We start from the raw sequence: 27583 nt of genomic DNA, 5'->3' as shown, positions 1-27583 counted from the left end.
AAGTGATTTTCGTACAAGACAAGAGCGTCTTGTTTATCACTTATCTTAATTGTTATGGTGTGCTCACTAACTGCACTGTATGTTCACAGGGAAATAAAATACAAAAATAAATTATAACATTTAATTTAACATAAATATCTATAATTTACAAGTGTAAAATTAGCCTATAAGTTATCATTACGATAATCATCTAACATACGGCCGGAGCCACATCTCACATACTACGTAATCAGTCACACACGACTTTTATCACTAGGTAAAGGCAGCTTAGGTTTTTTAGCTTAAATACTATTAGCCTCATCTTATCATTTAGCTCTTAGGTCAACTGTTTCAAACCCTGAGTCAGGGATGCTGCCTATTTTAGGCGGCGTTAATTCCGGCGGGAATTCTCTTGACAGAGATGCCCGCTTATGTCTCGGCGGGGGCACGGGCGCCGGTGGTGGAACCTTGGACTTCAACAGGTTCTTAATCCTCATGCCTCCTCTGTAGTAGTACAGGTAGATGCCTGCTAGAACGCCGATAGCAACGAGCAACGTGACAATTGCAACCACGAAGCCGTACCACGAGCTTCCAGTAGACTCTTCTGGTGTAGGCACTGTTGGTCTTCTGCCTGGAGGCACGTAGGTTGGTCTGGGACGTCTCGTAGTTGTGGTGAATTTCTCTCCAATAGCAATGTCAGCGCACGCTCTGAACTCTTCTTGTGGACCGCAGCCCACAGCTTCCGTCCCGTTCCCACAGGACCCCCAGTTGTTGCCAGCAATATATCTCCATTGCATAACGCAATGGGAACACTCTAGACCTTCGGGTAGTTTATACTTCATCTCGTACACTTTGTTACCATCTTTGGGATAGTATTTAGTGGAATCTCTTCCGTCCAGTTTAAGGACATATTTGTCGAGACACTCTTGTGTTGTGCCTTTGGGTTCCTCGCAAACGCGGAACTCAAAGAAGCCATTGTGATTGGCTGTTAGTTCTACTTTAATGACGATGGTGTCCTGTGGTGCGTATTTGCGGACGATGACACCTTTACCGAACCGGCCGCCGAGTTCGTGTGCCCTGGGTTGTGGAGCGTCCCAGGCGTCTCCACAGACGCCGCACTTGCCATCGTTCTTGTTCCATTGTCGTGAGAAGCCGCCGCAATAGAGCTCATGGTCATTGTAATTGTGAGGGGTGTCGAAGCCGAAGCGCCAGGCGGAGGCGCGGGATGGCGGCTCGATGAGTCTGCCGTGACCGGTCACCGAGTGTGCTGTTACTGCCAGTACTGCTATACACCAGACCACCTGCAACAAATATACAATCAAGTTAACCAGTGTTGATAGTAAAATAAAAAATATGAAACACGATGTATTTTAAGATATTTTTATTTAGATTTTCACGTAACGTTTAATGCGTAAAATAGCGTAAAAATACGATAATGTTTGCTTTTAATAATAAAAGTGTGTTATAATTGAGATTTTCTTTGCTGCGACTAATTGTAGCAATAATATAGTAATTGGTCTATTAAAAATTACATCATTTTTGTACTTAGAAGTAATCGGATTATTTATGTTTAGTAGTTATTTAAAAACGAACTAATCAATACGAAAATGACAATATGATGTAAAAAAATCACTAATCTATTTTTACTCTTTAATCACATCAACACTTCTGGTATAGGGTAGGAAATAAGACATTTTTTTAAACCTTTTTAACCATTCAAACCGCCCTTTATCAGTCTTATCCTGTTTGATCGTCAACGGCAAAATTTGTTAAGTATGCATTAGACACGCAGATCATGAATATGTAAAATCGATTACCAAATTGTACAGCTTTTTTAGGTATAGCTGCGAACTCATAGCCTCATAAAAAAACAACTACCAATTTCAACGGTACCTAATACTTAATCCATGATACTGTCTCGGTCAGCTGTTATTATGCTATTATTTTATTATTACATAATATTACATCACAGATAAATTCGTTTACATAAATAATGGGACACTTTCGCTATCCGTGGTAATTGAAAATCGGTTATGTTTACGCCCCATTGAATTCTATAATTTGTTTATGGTTTTTTTTGTCTAGCTTGAGACTGGCTGGTTTAGTTAAGTAACCTACTTAAGACTAGTTTTAAGATTAAATTATCGTAGCGAGAATGTTGAGATGCATTAAAACTTATTTATTGCTTTTTATTTTATCTAAGAGTTTAGGAGGATATCTTTTTGTGAATATGATATATTGCTCTAATTATTGCCAATGGAATAGCAACGGAAGTGATTAAAACGTAAAGATGCATAATTAACGGTTAAATCGCATGTCCGTTGCTCTCAACTTCAAAGATATCTCCTTAATTATGTTAGTAAGTACATAATTAACGAGTATTCAGGCTTAACGATGGTAACATACACTAATCTTGTGCTGTCCATTGTATAGAAATCTGCATACAATTGACATTAATTGTTACACGCCTGTGAACACAGGGTTTGTACAAGAAGCATCTCATTGAATGCACGATAGGCCTAACAAAACAACAGCGATAGTGCAAAAAATAACAATTACCTAGATGATCAATGTAGCCATTAATTTGTACAAATAAAAAGTACCTAGATAGGTACTTTATAATTGATAAAAGATCATGCCAAGTAGCGTTTTTTTGTCTCTGCCTACCTCTTTGGGAAAAAGGTGTGATATTATGTAGGTATGTATGCAAAACGTAAGATAGAGTAGATATATTAATATGTAGGTATGTCATAGTGTCTAAAAACCTATTAATTTTCTTCTTGATATGTTACACATACTTTTATAAATAAAGCAAGCAAAGCAGTAGAATTCGCCTTGTACAAAATGACGGTCAATGTTTCGTTCAGAAATCGCTTAGTAAGTAAGGTTAACGACATGTTAATAGCTTATGACATAAGTGTTCATCTTGTTGCATATCATAATAGTGACGTGATTCATAGCTATTGTCTAGATGCAGTTTCTAGTCTGTTACGGAATTATATACTTTTTAGTTTTAAAGTCGTTATAGTTTTGGAGTCAAGCACTAAGTACATGCCAAGAAATGATGACTATGACTCGTGGAAACACTCAAAGACAAACAGTTTGACATGTTCTTTTAGGTTTCTTACTTAATGGTAAAAAACAAGGGGAAAGCATATTATTATGTACACCTTGGAAACAGTCGTAAGCTAACCAAAGGCGTAGGCGTGTTATGTTCAAAAATAGAAAATCAATATAAAAATAGAATCACTAATATATTCCGCTATTTATGACAAAGCCTTTTACGGCAACAAAAAATGTATATTTATGGCCACGCATTTTTAGTGACATCGCTAAATTGTATTCGTATTTATGTATTCCGTTACATAATTAAGTATGCGGTCGTGACATTGAACAGAGTTGATCTACGTTACAAACGGACCGTACGCTAATGTTCTGATTAGCAATGGCGAACGCTCAAGAAATTAGAAATGTACCCATTTACATAAAACATCTTCTAATCGTGTGTTCACGGATTTGCTTACAAAGACTTGTAGCGAATTTGAATTCTAGGTCAGAACTGGCTGTGTTTTCCTTCGTTTAGAATATTGTGGGTGTTGACGACCATTTCTATAGTGGTTTATTGAGGGTACGAGAGCTTGACCCAAGAACCATCACAACAGAATGTAGCTATAAATAGGTATCTACACACTTTACGTATTCATAATACTTATGGATTCGGAGGAAAAAGACCACAAAGATGATCATTTACCACTACATAGTAAAATTGAATAACTATTAAAAGTTAGTGGGCACACTCATCACTCAAACATCACAGATCCAAGTCTATTTATAGAGCACGTATTAAGGCCAAAATTAATAGACTAAGTATTCACAATTTCTTTGATCAAATTTAATCCTGAACTGGCGCTAAAAGATTTCTTTGAGAAAGTAAGTGTCTAAAGTAAATAATAATCGTCATAGTAAATTATTGTAATAATTATGCTAAGCAGTAAGCAGTCGTAACATGCTATGACCGAGGTAGAGCCGTAGTATTAAAGAGAAATCTATGAAATTACCATGAGTACCTACTAGCACTAGTCGACGAATGAGAGAAAATTTGTAGAGCTTCTAAAATGGCATGCCGTTTTCTCTGGTTCAACAAAATCTGACCGTACAAACCCTAGAAAGTTTAAATTGTAATTATATTTATTTGTTTCAATATGTTTTTTTTTAAATTCTAGTCTAGCCCAAGTAATGACAGTTGACGCATCGTTCATTAATCATTGATTGCGGTTAAACGTCGATTAGTCAATAACTGTCGATCAACGAAAGTTAGTACCATATCAATTGATGATCTATGGCATTTATCAATTATAAACCAAGTTTTGAACCAGTTAAAACCGATTCTTATTTCATTGTCACTGTTTCGTAGCAGTAAAACAAAATACATGCAGATTGTACATTGTTCTTACCCTTTGTGTCAGAATCTTCCCATAGCCGTACGAATCGACGCCATGACCCAAAAACAATGATTTAGTAGAACAAATATGTTTTGCTTTCGTAATTAAGTGTGATGCAACACGTATTCACCTGAGAAAGTAAAATTGCAAGGCTTCTTGTAAACTGTTTGGGAGATCTAAGTGGTAAGACGTGGCGGGTTGTTCACGTTTCGTAATTTAATACGCTATTTTACATTAAGTGCGTAGAGTTATATTTTTACTAAAACACTTTATAATTTATTAAGAGGCAATATAATTATTAGAAGACGCCTTGAAATGGTTAATTCTTACAAACGTCTTTATTATACTGCAAAGCTAAATGCCTGTAAGATTGACACAAGAGTCAGTGTCTCTATTTTATCTTGTGCAAAGATCTACCTACAAAGCACTCCCCTCTGCACTCTATTTATATAATCGTACAAAAATCAATTGTAAAAAAAGGCTTGTGATTGACTGCTATTGCAGCTCATCAACCCTGTCTACTCAGTATGTTTTGGCTTTACGTCACATCACTGTAAATCTTCCGCGATCCGACGTTTGTCAATTGTTTTAAGTTATAACAAACTCGCATTGTCTCCCGCCAGTCGTTCATGTTTTAAAACGCGCCGATATGTTATTATCTCCGTGGGAACTACACGAGATCAGTATTGTCTGTTCATACTCAGTCATTAGAGGTTTTATCACTAAGTTTCTACTCAACGCTTGAATAATGTATACTTTCTGTAATCTGTGCTACTGTGAGAATGGAAACAGGAAGATGAGTTAGATAAATGTAAAAAAGAATGTGCTTGATAAAGATTTCGAGGCGTTACGAGGCTATAAAATTGCACATTATGTGTAGTCTTTGGCCGTAGATAGTAGATTAACCGCGTCAAGACGCGGAACCCTATCAATTGCTGAATTATTAGAAAACACATTCACAATATCACGCCTGTTATACCCTATTGTGTAGACAGAGTTGTATCAGATACACTGAATTCTTGCCATTTACAATTTCAGTCCGATGTAACAGGGGCGAGCCTATTGTCATTTACCGGACACGTTACCAAACTTCGGGCTACTATTGAGAAGAACCAAGAACTCATGATCAGCAGTCGCATACACAACCGACCGCACTACAGAGGCGGTCTTCATAAAATATCTTATTCATAATTTATTCTTGCACAGCCTTGCGTATTCGCTAAAACATTTTAAAGCAAATACTCTACAATGAGCTCCACCTTGAAGTGCACTTACAAAAAAGCTTCTGATTCAAAGCAAACAGAATGTGACATATTGTCAGCTTCACCTTGTCATTAATTTTCACTTTTTAACACGTTACTTAGTTACAAATATGCGGGTCATTGAAGTTTTCGTGTGAATTTCCTTTACGTGCTCGAATTCTCTTAGAAATTCTAACGTGACGGGTAAGTTCACACGTTTAAGGAAGTTGGTGAAAAAATATGACGGTCGGCATGCGACATAGATCAATTAATATTTTAACGACCATGTGCAATCGGTATAGATTGCAGACATCATGGTTCCAATAGACAAAGAACAGGTGATCATTTTTCAGGTGCCACCAAACAACTTGAACATCAACCGTACAACAACAAAAATCGTAGTAAATCGTTTTTTTATGAAAATCTTCGCCGGAAAATAGATACAGCTGAAAAACGGCGAGGACTATGGCGCTCCGGTCGCCCTATTGGTAGATCAGTCTATAGAAAAGACTAGTCTATCGACTGCCCTCTCCACTGCGTCTACGTTTTGTTTGCTTCTAAATACAGCATGTTTGGCGGCACTTTAACCTTAACTTATACCTCTCCTTCTAATAATTGGGTTCACAACCTAACTGGTAATTATAATAGAAATTATTAAAACCAATAGTTACTTTAACATAATGTTATTTGTCCATTTATATTTCAAATTGATGACAATAGCTATTGCCTAATCTGTAACAAAGCGTTACATAAACCTACTTTATGAAATTGGACTCGGTCCTGAATACCATTCATTTAAATCGTTTGAATGCAAACTGCATCCTTTGTGGTACAGTCATGTGTGTTTGTTTATTGTATTTATTGCAATGAGGCAATTTCAATGATATTCTTTCATGTCGGTCAAATACAATTGATGATTAAAGGCGGTGCTGAATACCTACGTCACACCTGGTTTCAGAGGTACATTTAGCGGTAGTTTATCTATTCAATAGCGTTAAACGGTTAAAAAATAACGCTATTGAACAGATAAACTACTGTAAGTTCTCAGAAACCGGGGGTTAGTTGGTTTCAGCGTTTCAGCAGCAATAAGTATTAGCTATTCCAAGAATCAATCATGAATATTTTCCTTTATTTATACTTACACTGCAGGATACAATTTTGATACCTAGTTGCAGGAATGTCTTGGGAATATTGTAGTAGTTGTGATATTTACGATCTACCGTCTTGATCATATCCTCAATCACCAAATGAACGTGTTGTAACTATGTTCTAGATTTTAGAGTAAATTTCTAAACATCATAAATCTTTTCGGTATGATTAGTACATATGTACTATATCTATGACTAACAATCTTCATTTAATGTTAGTAAATAAAGATGTAATAAGTATAATGTACTACGGTAACCACAGCAAGCGAACGTAGTCAACCTGCAATTTGTGCAATTCGACAAAAAGTTGATGAGAAAATCTTCTTGACTAACTCTATAATTAATTGCATTCTGCGTAAACAAAACAACTAACTAATTGATACGCACTTTCCTGCATACCAAGATATAAATTAAACTTAGGTAACCGAGGAAAACTGCGAACCTGTAATGGGGACAACTTGTAATTAAAACGTTCAGCACATTCTCTTGCTAAGAATTACGTGCACAGCTTTTATAAGACATCTGGCTAATTAGATGTGTTTCATCATCTGAAGATAGCTGCCTGAAGACGTAAGTAGCACTTTTGTAATTAGGAGAGTCTATGAATACAAATTATAGATATTTTGAGTTTTACGATCAATTTTGAAGTTCAGTTATAAAAAGGAACCCCTAACTACTAAAAGACTCCTTGCTATCGGCGATATCCATATCGCCACTTAAAACTTTTATAAAAAAACTAGCTGACCCGCGCAACTTCGCTTGCGTCACATAAGAGAATCATAATTTTCCCTGTTTTTGTAACATTTTGCACTGGTACTCTGCTCCTATTGGTTGTAGCGTAATGATATATAGCCTATAGCCTTCCTCGATAAATGGGCTTTCTAACACTAAAAGAATTTTTCAAATCGGACCAGTAGTTTCCGAGATTAGCGCGTTCAAACAAACAAACAAACTCTTCAGCTTTATAATATTAGTATAGATAAAAAGGGATCTTTATGACTTTGGAGAGAACCATGTCTAAGAAAACGCAATATTTTTACGATAAACAAGCTCAGTTTATAAAACAGTGATAAGAATAAACATAAAATTCAAGTATTGTAACAACAGGTTTTCAGTCGAAATAAAAACATTGCAAACATTTATTTTGAGGCTGTTTTCACAACGTCGTTGCCACATTGAAACAATCGTTATTGGTTTATGGTTTAGCAACTGCCAGTACGTGAGAGGCATACGCCATTACTGAGTCAGGTGAACAATAACCAGAATAAACATTAAATATTTATACACAAGAATTAATGATTCATTCGCTTTTAAAATAAATATCTATGAGTAATGTTTGTGGGTCAATATTCCGGGGTAACGTCATAGTCATACGCAGATTAACATGATTTCATCATAGACTAGAGGAACGTCTGAATACTGAAACATTGAAAAGTTGCTCAATTTTTATGAGATTTTATGTAACGTTTTATGCATGTAATCTATTTTGTCTTTACTATACAAGTTGAAGCAATATACAATGCTTCAACTTGTATAGTAAAGACAAAATAGACCGTGTACGAATGATTAGTAAAAAAATATATTTCCTCCTTTCTTAATCTATTTAGGAACCTACTATTACCGACCATCCATATGGTAAAAACATTTATCTTGTGTCAGTACGTACTCGGGTCTGTTCAAAGTTACGGTAACAGGAACTGATTGAACTATTTTTAAAGGGCTTAACAAGGCCGCTAACGAATCATGATATGAATCGCGATGCAACCGGAAGAAATAATCTGTTTCATACCGTCAATTCCATAGATGTAAACGGAAACAATAACAAAAAATAATTATTTGGCATAAACCTTAATTTGCAGACATAAACCACGTCCATGTGCTTGCTTAAAAAGTGTAAACATAACGACATACTTATTAAAAAATAATCAAAATAAACTTGAACCCAAATGAAATCAAAAGTTTAGGCGACAATTTATTATTGACATACATTAACAATATAGTTATGTAAATAAAACTTTTTACACCTATCATAGACTTAATGTTTTTTTTTAAAACCTCTTTGAAAATATTCTTTTTCTGTACCTACATATTGAAGACGAAATCCCGCCATTTTAACAAATAAAAAAAAAAGAACACAATGCTGCAAGGAAATAGGGCGGTACCACTTGACCATTCGGCTAGTGATTGACCAAAGTCGATTAGTATTCAAACGTGCGTGCGTCGCTTTCGTGAAATGAATCTGAAATGAAAGTGAAAACGCCTTGGGAGATGGACAACGGAACTTTCGGTCTATTGTTATGTTATTTACCATTACGTTAAGCTAGCGTGTAATCAAGAAACGTATTTAGTGAGTGTGTCTGATATGAATATTATTGATATGATGTCTACCTAATCGAGTAATATACGTATATTTGATACTTTCTATAATAAATGTTAATTCAATCTACCTGATGGTTTTGTGATGATTTATATAAACAGTAGCAATCTGTACTTAGCTTGGTGGACTATAATTCTAAGTAAGTATAGGTATAGCATAGGATACTCCCGGGAATAAAAAAAATCTATGCGATTGATTCAAAAATACAATTTCTTAATTGCTGTTCGTTTATTTATCGCATGGTAAAGCAAAAATATGCTAAAATGTCGTCTTTTTATTGTAAATTTTGTATTTTCTCACAGAGAAATCTAAATCGATAAGCTAAACGGTTGATTTTGCAAGCGTATCAAACAAATCTTCACTGATGGCTCAGACACGCGTTTTTGCGGCACGTATTCTCACTGTCAACACGATTTTGTCACACAAATGACAATGTCGTGTGCTTTCACACGTTTTGCAATGTGTTTATTTATTACTTTATGTATAAGACTAATCTTTTGACTTTTACCGATGAAAATACCATCTCCAACGGCTGTTGGGCCTGATTGATTTAGAATGTTGGTAGTGTCATTTTTAAATCAGTCCTGTGGGTATCGATTTTAATAGTAATTAAACGATTACGGCCTGGAATTAGGGCTTGCAAAAAACAGAATATACATATTATGTATATTTTTTATTTGGAATATTCACCTATATCGGCAACGTCGTCCGCGGTCATTAACTCTTTCACGTGTTCATGGGCACGGAATCGCCTCATTTCGAACAACTTACTGATATTGTCGTCGAAAGTTTGAGTCGCCCTGTGATTACAGACAATGTCGGCTCTTTCTGTCACTGGTTCAAACTACTATACAGTACTTAAATTATAAATACAGTACTTAAATGTGTATAATAGTGAAGCGAAAGTAAATACCTCGGGGCCTGTGTAACTGGTCCTGAGAGAGATAAACGTTACGAATACCTCCAACACTCGGTGAAAGTTTTGTATTGAGTTTCATGATTTATTTCCATTTGGTTTCTGTTAAACTTGTTAAAAGTTGTTTCTGTCAGTTTTAATTACAGCAGTCTCATAACTTCCTACTCGATTTACCCCCGGTTTCTGAAGTGTATTTAGCGTTAGTTTATCTATTTAACAGTGTTTAAACTAATTAGAAAAAACGCTTTTGAATAGATAAACTACCGCTAAATGTACTCGGAAACCGGGGGGTAGTTAGCTGTACTTTTTTGCTAGGTACTTAATTATTTTAGTAGAGAGAGTTATATTATTAATTTTCTTCTCATTCAACTCAGGACTTGGTTTTAAAGTCCGCTGACTGAACTGAAAAGAATTAGAAGTAAGTACTATAGGGTTTGACTCAGATTGGTCTGGTATAACATAAACTTTAACTTGCTTCTGCTCTAATCTCTTTCTTTGTTGAATTACGAATATACGATATACGATATGCCGCGTTGAATATACGATATGCCGCGTCTAGTAGTGTTTGTTTTATCGGAACTAACTCCTTCCCCTCGTTTGGGAGCAGACCCTTGCCCTGCAGTGGGACAGTAATGGGTTATAAAAAAGAACCGACTGACTGCTATGACATTTGTGTGTTTAATAAACGGTAATAAACTAGACTAATCACAGACGGTTAAAGTTTCACCTCGTTTAAAGAAAGAGCCAGGATCAAGCTGTCAATCTTAGTTTTAATTAAATCTAGCGTCAAACTAGATTTGCCTTGTAGGCGGTTCTAATCTAAGGCATTCAATAATTATGAAACATAAGTACCTTTCGATAATCTAGAATTCAGGTTTGCCTTCAATTCATTTCCTTTGTGCTATATTTGTCGCTGCTATTAGAATGTTACTGAGAATTACTCAACAGTAATGTTAAAGTTCGCACTCAATTTTTTAACATCGGGTATCAAACCGAAACGGGAGATAAAAATAAACGACGACCGCGACCGAGTTGCGATAAAAAGTTAAAATCAATGAACCAAATATGCACCTATTTATTTTATTTACAAGTAATTATGTAATCAGAATGATTAAACGTGCGTTGCAGTAAATAAGGTAGCCGGGGGAGGGCATGATGGGATGCATATCGTTAGTAATGCTCTACGTTCGATTCTATAAGCTTTCTTAAGAATCGTCGCCCTAATTACTATAAATTGTTTGGAAGATAATTCTTAACTGTCTTGTGCCCAAGTAATTAGTAAAAAAACCTGTAATTAGCGAACATATTAACCTACTGCAAATTCCAGCACATGTAAGACCGTTATATGATATACCAATTGACATCCTGATAGCTAACTTGAATAGATAATTATGAAGTAGAAGCATCCATTTTGAAGTTACATCTTTGCAACCGTCGACACCCGTGATGTATTTTGTTTTTACTGCCGTGATAGGCAAAGCCATAGACTGACTACCTGAAAGTGGTCGTAATCGTATCGTGTCGTTTATTGACAAGGGCAATAGCCAATTGCAGTAGACAGAAAGGTTAGCTATATCATACGAGAAACAATAACTCTTACAGTAGCTAAAGTACTTAAAATATGTTGTTTATTTTTTTATGAAACACAAGAATTGCTCTTGTATCGCGGGTACTTAAAAAACATACAAACAACGGACACAAAGTATAACCAGACCCGAAACAAGTATTTGTGGATTTCACTAATTATAATTATTGTTCCGTGTGGAAATCGAACCCATGTCCTCCCGACGCAGCAGTAGTGGCGTGACAACCATAATCAGTGCACCACGGAGGCAGTCAAAAATATCTATATCAATTCAAATATAGGACGGAAAGTAACGTTTACGATAAGTTACGTTGCAGTGAGAGTTGACACTTGTTCGTATTGTCCTACATAGCGTTAAGTTTATGGGTAAGCTGACTTACCCACCTTGTAATAAGAGCAAGGCAGTTGAAAAGGACATCAAAATGACACAGGGTCATCGTGTTTATCGTTATTGTACAATATCGTACTTTTTGCAAAACATAAGCAACTTGAAAATCAAATAAAACAGTTGCGGCTAGCCCACAATACTTATAAAAATCGCCGAGACTTCGGCTTATTACACTTGACACGGTAGTGAGATCAAAATGTATGACAATGAAGGCTCTCTTGGCATTTTTTTATTATAGCAACAAAAAGACAGGCTATCAATTTATCTGCTGAAATATATAACGTGATTGGTAATATAGTTAAAATCATATTTTACTGAACGCGCAAAGCAGCTAGAGAATGTACCCTAGGTACCAAAAGATTTGTGTAAACAGTGATAATATATTATGCCTAATTTCATTTGTCGTTACTCGAATAAATAATTAATTTGTAACAGTGAGTTGAGCAAATGCTGCGTGTACGAAGTTACCTAGCGTGTTGTACTTGTTAGAGTAAATGTCAGTTGTCATCGATATGAACCACAAATATTGTTGTTTCCTTCATGTAATTATGTAGTCTGTAACGTGTCCGTATTTGTATTGTTTGTAATATATAGACAAATGTAATGCTACTTCAAAATTAATAATAATTATAGCGAGTCACAATAAAAAACAAATTTTGATCCAAGCTGTTTTCAAAATGTCAATGATTCAAAAACTATGCTTTCTTTATTTTTAGGAAAATCTTGTGCCAAATTCAAACCTAGTTATTCTACCTATTAACCTTAATTTTGTAGACGTAAATAAGGTACCAAGTCTTATTATACCGATCCATAAGAAAAGAAAGTGCTCGTTACCAAAAATACCCACAATTTAAGGCGAAATCTATTACTTAAATTGTTTTATTGCATTTCGAATGAAGCCGCCATAAATCCGATATTTCGTCTACTTTGACACGACTGGGTGAATCGATCACTGCTCGTGCCTAACTGCTTTTTTTATTATTTTTTATTTAGCAACACGATAACTTTTTTAATTCTTGACAACTGAATCAAATCGAAAGTGACGTTTAAGTGAAAGTTAAACTTTTTGAAATTACTTAATTGCTTTTTCTATGTTATATTCATGAGTGCTTGTTGTTAGGTTTTTTAATTAAACCTTTTTTGTCTACGTGTACATATTATTTTGTTTATTATAAAAGTTATAATATTATGTTACGTTGTAAATATTACTACACATAACGTTACATATGTATATCATAGGTTTTTTAGTAGGTTTTCTGTCATTGGAGATTAGTTTTTTTACTTTACTGATTTATTTTAACCTGATATTACAAACTTTGTACCTGTCAGCGTAAAATTTATATACAGCAAACAAAGATTAGGTAGGTACATAAAAAAATAACTATTAGCACGTTTTAGCAATTCACACGTTTAAAAGCACAAATTGATAAATTGATTTATCGTGACTGTTATTTAACCAGTTACTACAATATTTACCGAAGAATGATCTAATTTCAATAATTGATTGTTTATTCTTTTTACAGTTACTAAAAAGCTTAATTTTATGAGTCTATGATTGTTGCGGTACAAATTGATGCATAGCAGCTGTTTGCAAGTAACCTAGCATTAAGGATTTCTCCGCGGTATGAAGTTGCTTAACGACATGAGAAAATATCAACTGCATAAGTATGTACTTAGATTTAATGTGCGGTTTTAAAGGAAATAACCGTTTTAACGTTTGTTTTAGAAACCAACTGAGAGATTAAATATCTACTTAACAAAAAAACTGGCAACACGCGATTGATTGAACGTAGACCATTTTTTAAATCAACCTATTTTATTTAATGTTGGCTCTAACAGTAGTAAAATTTTATTGATATGTATAAATTTATGATAGAAACCAAAAATAAACGAATACCTAATACGTTACTTTTACTCGAATGTAACACTAATTACAGCATTTAAGAATAAAATTAATAATTAAAGCAGTCTGCTTACAAACAATGTGAAGATAACAGTAACGATTCTTTAATTAAGTACAAGTGGAGGATTTGACACCTTAATTAATTATTGCGGTAAATTAGCGATATTTATTTACCTGCTGTTGCTGCAAATTAATTAATGTCCTCCTAGCCGATATACGGCTACGGCGGTCAGTTTCATTGAAACTGGCAATCTGTGCAGGACTGTGTTTATAGTGTCCAAGTGTGTGCACAATACACAGGTACACTCTCTATTCCATCACTCTCATAGTTTGGTGGGACGGATAACCGACACGACCAGTAAGAGGTCAGGCGCAGGACCGACGGCTTTACGTGCTCTCCGAGGCACGGAGGTCTTCGACCTCAGCTTCCTAACTCCGGGCAATCTCTAAGAAATTCTTAACAGAAAATCTCAGAAAAGACTTTTTGGCCCGACCCAGGATTCGAACCCGAGACCTCTCGCACCGCAGTCGCATATACTACCGACCGCGCCACAGAGGCAGTTAATGTTAAAAATATCAGCGGAAATTGTTCATTAATTAATTATTGATAACAGTGCGAGCGTATTTATGATTAATAAATACATTTAACCTATTGTTGTCCCACTGCTGGGCAAGGGTCTCCTTTTGTAAAATCAAAATTGAACATGATTTTTATTAACTTACACGAAAATATTTACAACTAGCTGACCCGCGCAACTTCGCTTGCGTCACATAAGAGAGAATTTTCAGATTCACAAATTTCCACGTTTTTGTAACACTTTTTTACTGTTACTCTGCTCCTATTGGTCGTAGCGTGATGATATAAAATATGCTTTTTTTTCACGAAAAATATTCTTAAAATTATTTATATCTCATAATATAACAAAGTCGCGCTAAGGCATATCCGCCATTAAAACAGAATTTTGTTAATTTAATGTCATTATAACATTGATTATTCGCGACTTCGATCGCCACCTGAATTTTCCCGGGAAATGCGTCATTTTCCCGGGGTAAAAAGTAGCCTATGTCCTTTCTCGGGTATCAAAATATCTCCATACCAAATTTCATGCAAATTGGTTCAGTAGTTTAGGCGTGATTGAGTAGCAGACAGACAGACAGACGGACAGACAGACAGACAGACAGAGTTACTTTCGCATTTATAATATTAGTATGGATTTACGAAAGGTATTTTACTAAACTAACAAAAAATCACACATAAAACCGTAAACTAACGATGAAAAAACCGCCGGTTAAACATGAAACATACCCACTGCATTAAGGCAAAGGAAAGCATGTGCATAAAGTCCAACGTGATAACCACATAACCAACCATTACGCAGTCCGTTTCTCATCAAACAAAAACTGTCAACATTCCCAGGAAGTGACGGTAACTTTTAAAACAATAACTTTATCTGAAATTATAACAATTTTTCTCACAAAGATTCGTCACTTCCGCAAGACAATCGTACAACTATTTTACTTTCTACCATTAGGGCTATCTCGTTACACAACTACTTTATACCTTTCGAGCTCCTGCCCGCGACTTAGTTCGCGTGAATAGAATTCTCGTGAAAAAGAAGCAATAAGCATTTTATGTGTTAATCTAGGTTATAAACTATATACGTACTAAATTTCATGAAAATCAGTTAAGTAGGTTGTGCGTGAAAGACTAACAAACATGCATACATCTATACATCCCCACCAACTTTCGTAAATATTAGGAGGATATTTGCCATGTACTCATCTCTTATATGTTTTTCTGTCTTTATTTGTGTTTCTCAGATAATTAATCTGTGAATAACGACCATTTTTCATTTGTTTTTACAAAAAAAACTCAGCAATTTTCGTATTATTAAGGAGGCAACACTTTTTAAACGAATATAGGCGTACCTTGTTAAATAAAGAGTCGTTTTACTTTTATTTTGAAGGTTATGTTATGACATTTAATCATTTCTTCTCCTGCTCGTTAAGGCGTTGACAAAAAGCCACATAAATAACAATAACTACCGCGCGGTAAACTAAGTGGATAGTCAAATTAAAGTTTCGTTTGTCTTGTTGGCTTTCAAAGTCATCATCATTTTCTATTCGTTAGACCATTCTTCTCACAGCTTAAGGCGATACACATAACTAGCTGAGCATAAAAACAAAATTGTTTTCACTGCCGATTTAAGTATCTGTACTTAGGTCCTTTTAAAACGTTGTGTTGGTTCAATAATTAGGGTGGACATTACACAACATTCGATTGTCGCGAGTTCGATTCTCAGATGGTTGTATTTTCGTCTCCATTTGTTAAATATTCCCTACAAGTTTTATTCAATGAATAATAATATTTTGTATTTCTAACACTCTTTTTAGATCTCTAACTACAATTAGTAAAATTTACTCGGTCAAGACGTAATGTGTCATTTAAAAAATATTCAGTGCATGCGACCGATAAGTTATCTAGTTTGTTTATTGCAAGACACCATTAGTGTATCTCTTAGAATTCTTTTATTTCCTGCCTTAAATGCTTTAAGTAACTTTTCACTTCTGAGTAAGTCTATCGATTTGCGTATCAAGTAAAAAAAAAAAACTGCGCGAACTTGAACACGCTAATCTCAGGAACTACTGGTCCCATTTGAAAAATTCTTTCAGTCTTATATAGCCCATTTATCGAGGAAGGCTGTAGAATAGGAAGGATATATCGTCACGCTACGACTAATGGGAACTGAGTACCAGTAAAAAATATTACAAAAACGGGGAAAAATTTCACCCATTCTCGCGCTAATGTGACGCAAGCGAAGTTGCGCGGGTCAGCTAGTAATATATAAGATACTTTCATGCGTCACTTTGTCTATGGGATATAACATCCGAGACTCGTCCCTATAAGTCTTCAAACTAGCCTTTTGTCTATAACTTACTAACATAAAACGCCATTTTTTGATTGGATCGTTTCAAAAATTCACGATTAAGATTTTGACTGCTTGATTAAGCTTAGATTTGTTTAAGTCAGGACTCTTTTGTTATGAGATTCAGCAGTGTTTTCCATCTACTATAAAGTTAGATGCAAGTCACGTAATGTCTGCACAGTTTTTGCTGTGTATTGAATTTAATTATCAATTGCTTATTGGTCCGTGAACATGGCTATCTAACCATCTATACCCGATACGTATTTTATCGTCAAAATGTTAAATTAATATTTATTAGCGAGTTTTAAGGCCACGGTCGTTCAAGTTTAGATAAAAAATCGTTCAAACCGGTTTAAAAAAAAGTGAAAGTTGCACATAAACAAAAATATAGGAATGTTTTTTTTTAATAATTCTATAGTATGCAAATACTAGCAGGCTGTTTCACGTATTATTTTGTTCCGGCTTACTTTTATGCGTTTTATGATTACAACCTTCGAAGCTGGCCAATAAATCGATTAGTTATGTAATAAGTATTTGCGAGTGAGTAACTACTGTTTACATATTAAAACTCTACTAGAAAGCATGTAATTTAAATCGGCGATTTCTTTCATTTTTTTCTATCCATATTTGTAAGTGTATCGAGTTTTTTAATTGGAACAAATTAATTGCTTTATCTACGTACCTACTTAATATTTATTAAAGACATTTGATACAATCGTATATACTTATATAGTATACTTATAAAAAAATTGATGATTTTTCGCGTGGATTGCAGAAACACAGAAACTGCTAATATAAAAAGATTGAAAATAAAAAAGGCACTGACATTAAGCTTCCTCTATCGGTAAAAATTACTTGTCAGTTAACTTAAATGACTATTAATTAATTAAAGTATAATTTTGACAAGAAAGAGTGAAGTCATTTATCTAATTGAAATATAATAATAATAATAATAATCATTTATTTCAGACAAAGTCCATATTTTACATACACATTATTAATACATACACATGTTTATCGTTATGAACGCAACACATGCCGTTGCATCCATACCCTCATGAAAGGACAATCTGCCTCCATTCTTCTGGCAATAAGTTGCAGATAGCTGTTGGAACTGTCGCGCACTCTGCGCATCAAGGATGCTGCTCTCTTACGCATTATAGCTGCGAAGCCGTCAACCCCCGCGTCAGCGAACATCCCCGACGCACTACAGAATCGCGGCAGTCCCAATATAGTCGTGCACGCTTCATTCGAAACGTAGCGTTGAAAAGAAATGTCAAAATCAAATTAAGAACAGGCAAAGGTATAAATAACCCCAAAAGTCCTTTGTGTGTTCATTTGAAAAGAGAAACGGTTTGTCAACTGCATGGTTGAAAGGCTTGACAACATAGCGCGTGCACTTTTGCAATCCATTATAGGTCCTATACATGTTATTATAGGAGCCAGTGTAGTTGCAAAATTAAATGGTGACGGTCGGTCACGGCAGTGCAGTCTAATACGATATTCGTGTTTCCTTGCATGCGGCACTCTCACTGGCCATGTGGAAATGAGGAAAGGAAGAGTGTCGTCATAATTACTATTGAAAGACTTTAAACGAGTACCGAGTGGAAACGGATGTCTATGATTTGTTTTTTTATAGTCACGTCATATATGTATTCAAAAGTATATAAACGTCATTATATGCGTAATAAACACAATCAAACTATTACATAAATTTTACTACAACTACTACGTAAATTGCAGTTTATATTGTCCCCACAATTCATTATGTATCAGATTGATTAGTAGCGCGGGACAAATGTGCTATAACAATAAATTACGCAACGTATTTCACACCTATTTTTAGACCATGAAGATAAAAATCTAGACCCGCTCTTTCCCACAATTTGTGCACATCCACAATAGTGGCAACACCAAGTATTCCATTTTCAAGCATTTGAATTTTGGATGCCCGAAAGAAACAGCAACCATTGCTGCATTGTTATCTCTATTCAAATATTTTAGTGAATTTTATTGCAAAAGAAAATAATGTAATGAGACAGACTAAGACAGTAGATTATATCTACTTATTATAACTTACTCAACGATCTATTTCTTATGCTTCTTTTTTACGGATTATGTTTAACAGGCAGTAGGCTGATAATTGCTAATTTGGCTTTGGTTCGCATCACGACAAAACATCAAGAATTTGGAGAACATAGTACATACATATCTAATCCGATAAGTGCAAGTCTGAAACGTGAAGCGTTCAACGATTACCAACAAGGTTAATAGACTATACTACAGTCTGAAGATATAGTCGCTAAACACCAGGTTATTACTGCGGAAATATGAAACACCTGTAATCATAACTCAATGACAGTACCTTCTATAATCCGAACAACCTTTAAGAGAATCAAGACACAGGCTTAAATTAACAATGGTTTCGCATTAACAATAGAAATCGGATATAGGATGCGAGTCACGATCGTATTCGGAAGCTATCAAGGAGTGAGCGACCTCAGCAGCTCGGCAACCGATTAATTGTATGTTTGTATGTTTACCATCTCAAATCAATGAATGGTAATGAGTTTTATTTGTCGCCGACTATAAATAGACCCTTGAATTAAACAAAAGTGAAAGGTTTAAGGTCGTAAGCCCTGTGTTGCCAGGATGTTTTCAAATTACCCGTTAATACATACTTTTGCGTGGAATGGTTAATAGAAAATAACATTGAATATGGAAATGATTAGGTAAGTGGGTACCTACATAACGTGATAGTAACTTCCTATTTAAAGTTGCAGGAAAAAGTTCATTCTTAAGTTATTCACGAGTAAATTTTCTTTGTGGTGCATAAACTGTGGTTATAATGTGGATATCACTCTGATCTGTGGATAATAACGTCCATAACATGACAGGAGGTCATTACAATAGCCACAACTAAGACGTAACAAGTTATCTGTGAAAGTAATCTTGAATACCGTATAAAGGCGTCTAACAGTAACAATTACGGAAATAATGCCACAGTTCATGGAAATAATACTTCTGTGTCACATTACCATGTCTAAATAGAGTCGGGATCATGACAAGAACTTTCTATTAGCTCTAAATTCATTGACAAATAGAACCGCAACGTTATGGCTAGTCAAATAAAACGGCGGGTAAAAGAAAAGCTGAATCGTGACTGTGATCTGTCAACTTTAAATTTGGAAGCACAATGGGTATGCTGCTATGCTGAAATAAAAACGATAGAATTAAAAAGTTATGGTAAAAATTAAAAAGTTGACTTGTTTTTTTTTAAGTCTAGTTTTTCTTTTTGCTACTTGTTGTTTGCTATCAGCCAATATCGATTATGAACATACTGCTGAACATTCGTCAATAGGTCAGTGTCTAAGTATGTCACGGTCTCGTCACCTCGCCCCTTACGGAGTAGGCTGAATTTTAACGCGACTTTAGAAAGCGTAGAATGATAAGCATGATTTTTACATTAATAGAAGAAAATATGATAAAAAATTCCGACCACTTGGATGGATGAGAAACGCCTGATGCTGGGTAGAGCTCAATAGACTTATAATTGGGTAACAAGAACTATTTTTGTTGGGCCCTTTCTTCGTTGTGTATTTTGTGTGAAATGTCAACGGATAAGGTTTTCAGCAGAATGTCCATACACTGCCTGACAATAAAATGTCTTCGGAATTGATGTTTACATGTTGCCTTTACCTTTTGGTGTCTAAATTAAGTACTTAGTAATATTCGAAATTCTTTAGTTTTGTGTACTTTTATACAGTCATCCACAGACGGAAATGTCATGCGAATTACCGAGCGTATTTCAAGTACAGACCGAATGTATTTATCACAATAAGTTCAACGCAAAGCGGTCACGACTTTGCCACACCGACTTTGTGGTATATTAGAGGTTTGAGCTAAAATGTCTATTGTGCTGACAAAATGATGCCTGTGCGTGATGATTTAATTTATTTATTTGGTAGTCACCTGTATTTTTAGTAAGTTTTTGTAGAATTCATAGAGTAAATTTCTCCAAGAACAAAACACGTATTTGTGGTCTGGGAGTTTTAGTATATACGAATGTCGAGCATGAGCTTCAGAGTTCGATTTCCGAGTGAAATAAAGCATGTTTGAGCTTTTAAATTTCTAGAAGGAGCAAGTATTTTTATAGCTTTCTAAAGTTTGGTAATGTTTATATGACAATATTTAACCGAAGTAATATGGTAGGCACATTTACCGTGTGATTGCAAATAAATTGAATAAGTATCTGAAAGCATTTTAATTAAATTCCTTTTAGTTGAGCAAGATAGTTACAGGCAAGGTTATCTCTTACAACGATTCAATTTAATTTTACTAGTCCTATCTAACAGAAAGATTATTTGGAGCTGTACATTTATTGTTTTTGGGATATAAATTGTTGGCCAAACAAATTGACCAATTTAAACAAATATGAACAAAAATTACTTTTAAAGTAACATTTCATTCTTCAACATTTCGAGTTAGCCTTAAATCTACACCTTATAAAATTTAAGCTTAACACTCTTATTCATAAACCCATTTAAGTTAAAGAACTACCTACTATAATATGTTTTCTCTTTTTCATTTCGCTAAGGAGTGAAAGAATCAAAACTCTTAACTTCATATATTTTTATGAATAAGAGGGTAAATCATAAGAGCTACTTTGCAAGTAGATACATAGAGACTTAGAGACTATTCCTTATATCTATAACTCTAACATTTTTCATGACGATATCTTGCCCAAAAGTGTCAATTAATGCTCACACAAAGCCCTAAGCTAAAGTTCAAAGGCTTTTTATAAGCTGTGAGTCACAAGTTCTAGTCATACTATGTAACATATCCGTTTTCCCATCGCATTCGCGCGTTCAACGTGGTTCAATAAAGTATAAAAAAATTATAAAAATAAAAAAAAAAAATTATTGGACAACTCACACACGGTCATTTGATTCCAAACTAAGCAGAGCTTGTACTATGGTAACCAAATAACTGATAAACATACTTATATATTTCTAAATACATACTTATATAGATACATTAACATCCAGGCTCAGAACAAATACTCATGCTCATCACACAAAGATTTGTCCCGGGTGGGATTCGAACCCACCACACGCGGCGCTACGGTTGTTGCGGCGAGGTGACCGCTTAAACCACTGCGCCAAACGTGCAGTTAAAGTATTACACATTACTGAAGGCTGCCACTTATTGAACGCAAAAACTCCTTCCATTCACACTTTATATCTTCCGTGTTGGGGCGATAAATTTACCAAAAGAATTCTAAGTAATTAATGAGGGGAATTAACGGTTTATAACATTAGCATTAATGGAGTAATAAGCATTGATGGGACTGGAGGAAATCGGCGTTTTCTGGTGCAACTTACAAGAATACTTAATAATACGCAATTTATACAAGAGTTTTCGAACTAAAATCTAGATTATCGATACTCACTTTCAAGAAACATCATGTTTTGGACACAAATTATTAGCACTTTATAAACAAAGTTTTTTAATTTTAAGTACACAATTTTTAAATAAAAAAGCTATAAATTGTTAACATTGCAATATTCTCACTTAAATTCAGATCATTAGTTTGCTTGTATTTGTGTTAATCGACTTACGGTTTAAAGTAAGCCAAGTTAATTAATTTATGGCAATCGACTCGCTCACATAATTATTGCGAATTTAATCGACTTCGTAGTCGATTGAGCGCGAAGTATTCACTTCCCAAATTACAAAGTTTTTCTTACATTACATGTATTTTGTATAACACAGTATAACCATGCATAACTATAATAGATCTTTGCCAACATGTCTGTTGAAAAGATGGACAGGTATTAAAAAACTGATTGTTTTTGTGAAATATTTGTTGCTGTGTGTGACCTAACAGTTTACAATGCAATAGGTTTCGAGGTTTTTAGAACTTAATTGACCGTTACAAGTTGGTAATCATTTAGCTACTTATAAAGTACTTAGGTAGGTTAAAAGTAGCAAACTGGTAGCAGACTGGTACAAAGTCAGTTTTACAGCCAATAAACAAACCTAAGAGCCGGTTTCACTATTTCTGGATAAAAATCGGTATTTGGTTAACTTAAATAATACAGTTCCCCTAAATTACCTGTTTCTTTCTCTATCTGATGGGTAATCCATAAGCCGTGAGACTATCCCTAAATGTTATAAATGTTAAGAGAATATTTTCATTTTCTTAGTCCAAAGAAATTAAAAATGCTTTAATACTTAGATTGCGTGTCCGAAAGAAAAGTTGTTACTTATCTATCTCCTTATACCTATTGAAATATTATACATACTTATTTCTTCATTTCCTTGTTGTCCTGTTATTCCGGAATGACCTCATATGACCTGTCCCGAGGGTTCTCGGAAGTAACAAAACGCTTGACATTCGTGAACGAGTGAGTCATCTTTAACATCCTTTGAAAGTAACTTGTATTAAAATAGGTCATTACTGCATAATAACCGTATCTAATAATAGCAAAAAAAAACAAATGTTTTTTTAATTATTCCGATTCGCGGTGAGTTATTAATCGACTAATTTAAACAGCGAACTAACTATTTAGAAAGAAAGTGTTAAGACCTTTATTGACACTAATTTTAGATTCGGAATATTATTGCTTTCGAATAACCAACTTTAACTTAATCAATTATGTTAATTTTCTTTGCCAATTAATCGTTGTATTTATTCCCATGGAAACAAAATTTAATGGAGATACGTAGGTATAGGTAATTAATTATAACACAAACAATTATGTAATTTTTTTAATGCCTTCGGAGGTTCATGGCATGGCAGCACTAAGTATTAATCTAAGATGGTAAAAATCTTGAGTAAGCACTTTAGCAGTAGTAAAATACAGAATAGACGTTTTTCTAACACAGTGTCGATCTTACGTAATTGCAGAAGATTATTATGATAAGTTTAAAATTGTTATCATATTAGTACGTGCTCCTACTACAAATTTATTAAAACGTGATGATAGACGTTTAAGAATTAGTAGAATCTTTATTAAGTGATATCGATAAAGAAAATGAATCATAGTTACAGCTTCTGACAACTTCTATTACGAATGGAATGGAAAGACTTATGTTCGTCAGGAATTATTTTTTGATTTATAAGTCGTGACAGTGTGCAGTGTCAATACCAACTCACATTTGTGTGTGGCACTAATTAAAGTAACATTTAAATTAAGGATTAAATTTAAGATGTAGAGTATAAGGCATATAATCTTTATAAAAGAGCCTCAGCCTAGTCATGCCTCGTCTATACATAACATTTTAACTTAAAAGTTCATCATTAGCATTCTAATGAACTGACTCATTCTTGTATTGATATCGTGAAAACAAGTTTGGTATTTAAGATAGAAGTAGCTAATAATTATGATGAACTAGATCTTTTGATAATATCTACTAACTTACATGCAGAAGAATATTTACAGTTTTTTTATATGGACTTTCATACTCTGCATAGTTTCTAGCATTTAGCGTTTTACTTCATAGACACTCGTTTACGTTGTTTCAGTATTCTATTCAGGTATTCAGGTTTCGTTTCCTTATCTACTAAAATAAAAACGTGTGGTATGATTATAGAAGAAAGTGCGAAGAAAGCAACTACTGAGAACCATTACGTCCGAACAAAGCCACTGACGATTTTAAGCTATACAATTTGTGAAATGGAAAAGAAATATTGCTCACATGGCCATAACAGCAGAAACGATAAGTATTGGCCGGCCGCAACAATATCAGCTTGTATCTAAATGTCCGAATTACATGACGTTCGATATTCAATTTGATTTACGTGTGAAAGTAAAAACGGTAGTTAGAGCATAGTGAGGAAAAAGCAGCAACTTTTTATGAGAGTTATCGATGTTAATCGATTCAATGCAAAGTTATAATTTTATGTGTTTACTCGGTGTGCAGTCAACTCGCTCAATGATATGTAGGTTTGCGAAATCAGTTACGAATCATAAGGTGTGTAATGTATCTAATTTTTAAACCAGCTTTCATCTTAAAAAGCTTTAGCTAATCGTCCAAGTAAATAATTAAGGTCAAATTTTATCGCAGATTAGGATGGCGTTTAAAATTCATTAGCTACACTTATCACCGCATATTAGCCTATTTTTAAAAGTTAAATACTCGTTTCTCTATTATTAGAGTAACAATTTGTGCGTATGTCAATGGTGAGAAGTGTCACACTAACCTGTTTAAGAAGATTCCAAAAAATGCGAGAACGGATGAACGTCTGCCAAGTTTCTTGGACCTGCATAGGCAGGTGACATAAATAGTTTAAAACTAGTTCTGCTGCTTTTATAATAATGCCTGTACTTTAAGAGCTTTAATCGTCGATAAACATTGGAAGAATAAGCTAGCCTTTTTAAAGGCTTTCTAAAGACTAGTATAAGTCTAGTATAATTTACTGGGCACGTAATAATTTTAGAGTATGAATATGGAAACGTGTGTGGTTCAAACCAAGCTACGTTCGTGAACCACCGATTAAACATAAAATTAAAACAGTAGATAATTAAGAACAACTCGATTTCACTACTGTGTCTGTTTACGTCTAACTTTTTATATTTATTGTTCTGATAAATGCACGAGAATCTTAACAACATATTGCACAGTTAGAAAATCGTGTTTTAAAGGTAAACATTGACATTATTTTCATTTTCTGACCGTAACGAAGATTTTATCTGTGCTAATTAAAAGTTAGGTGGAAGGAAGCTAAGGTAGTTATTTGTCCCTCATAAGTTCATATCCGTGATTCTTTTGTTGCAACTATTTATTATCGATATGATCAAGAATGTATTAATGGCTGAACGTGTTACGCTTGCATGGTATGATGGCGATACCAAGCACTTACTTAGTAACTACATTGATAATTTAATTACATGAAAATAATGCTTTCTTTGGTTTATAATTTGATTTAAAGTGATAAAAAGTTTTTAATACCGTCGTATTTGAAATGATATTTCTGTGGCATAAGCAAGTGTCACACAACGGATTCACAATTTTCGAATTCAATTCACAATAATTTAGGGATGATTAATGTTCGCAATACCGTAGATAATAAAAACAGCTTTTAGTTTACTGATGCAGCTAAAAAGAACCCATAAAGCATACAAATCATTCGTAAAAGGCTAGAGACAAATATTTATGTAATTAATTTTTACACATCTTCAAAGGAAGCCTTTCACTAAGTTTTGACAAAATGTGTTTGTACAAGTTATTGAATCTTCACGAAAGTAGCGAAAGTAACATAAACGTTACCTAAATTTTTATTTTTTATTTGCATTTATTTCATGACTTTTTATGAGTTGAGAATTATAAAACCAAATTATAAAATATGCAAGTAGATACTTAGGAGTAAGTAATTATTAATAGAATTAATAATAACGCAGCAATTTTAATTTTCAATGATAATATGGAAATATATTGTGCGCTGCTGTAAACTGTAACTGGAAAACCGTTTACCAGTCCCTAACTAATGGGATGTTTCAGGTTAAGCCAAAGGCGTACCTGGATGCCTACAATGTGTAGATTTACTGCAGTTACTCGAAAAAAAGATATTTTTATTTCAATCATTATTATTACTGCAACTATAAGAGTAGGTATTGGTATTATTTTTTAGCTGAATAACAATATAATGGTTGATTTCCTTTTTGCATTTAAGACTAAATTAAAATTATTGTTTTTGAAATTTAAATTAAGTATTCTTGCGTGTAACATTCTCAATAGTAGGTTTAATAGGGAATATTACCAACAAAGAATACGATTTCTGAACGATGCATTTTGTTGCAACTTGCAGTCAAAGACCACAACAAGAGCCTGTTCAACAAAATCTCATCGGATAAACAATAGCGAAAATAAGAAAGTAGGTATGAAAAACTTACGTTCATTTTGAATTTTCCAAATATTCCTCAGTGGGACATTAAAATATTTCACTCAACACTGACTTTCTTCAAAAGAATTTTAGTACTAGACTGATAATAATGCGGAACCGGTTGTTTAGTATTTTGACAGAAAAGGCGCATGCGCCCGTTGCGGCGGCGGGTCGGCGACTGGCGCGCGTCGTGTAAAAAAAATAAACTTTCTCAAACGACCGCGATTTTAGCCTGGCTATTGGCTGATAGGTTTAAAGGTACAGTTGTTAAAGACTACTTGCATAATGCTAGGTATTGGATATTAAAATTATACAATTAATATCAGTTTATACGGTGATAGCGAACTAAATTAACGGAAAAGACCTGATTTAGCTTTTAATTATCCGTGCGATATTTTACCTATAATATGTTTCCGACATTCGACCTCTGAATTGGCATTATAGTAATGCAAAAGCCTGCGATATTTGAATTTCATCAATTTAGGAAGTCAAGGTTAAAAAAGGAGTAAATAAGTATAATGTACCTATACTGTTAGCATGCGTATGAAACAGTCGTACATTGCATAGTTACTATAACTGCTTAATTAGTGGCGAGACCATTTGTCAGATAGTGGGCTCATTATATTTCCGACAACGCTTTAATTGCATCAGAAATTAGAAAAGCCTAACAATATGGGTCGCAAAACTTAGATATAGGAGGCAGTCTAAAAAAGTTCACTTCACGCCTGTTTAAGTTGTACACAGAAGTAGGTACGTAATACATCCATTCGCTATTTATAATGCATGTC

At 34.3% G+C, this 27583-nt stretch overlaps 1 protein-coding gene across 1 annotated transcript; it reads right to left on the bottom strand.

Annotated features, from left to right (window-relative positions):
• Nucleotides 1–107: 107 nt before the first annotated feature.
• On the bottom strand, nt 108–26993 carry LOC142981747 (uncharacterized). The gene is made up of 2 exons (XM_076127844.1): nt 26806–26993; nt 108–1280 (listed from the first exon to the last, which is right to left on the bottom strand). Exons 1-2 carry the CDS (start codon nt 26809–26811, stop codon nt 306–308), a joined length of 981 nt encoding a protein of 326 aa, XP_075983959.1. The 5' UTR covers nt 26812–26993; the 3' UTR covers nt 108–305.
• Nucleotides 26994–27583: the final 590 nt, after the last annotated feature.

Source organism: Anticarsia gemmatalis, chromosome 20, assembly GCF_050436995.1.
Source record: "Anticarsia gemmatalis isolate Benzon Research Colony breed Stoneville strain chromosome 20, ilAntGemm2 primary, whole genome shotgun sequence".
NCBI lineage: Eukaryota > Metazoa > Arthropoda > Insecta > Lepidoptera > Erebidae > Anticarsia > Anticarsia gemmatalis.
Note: the sequence above shows the minus strand (reverse complement) of the source record. Positions and strands in the feature narration are given on the sequence as shown.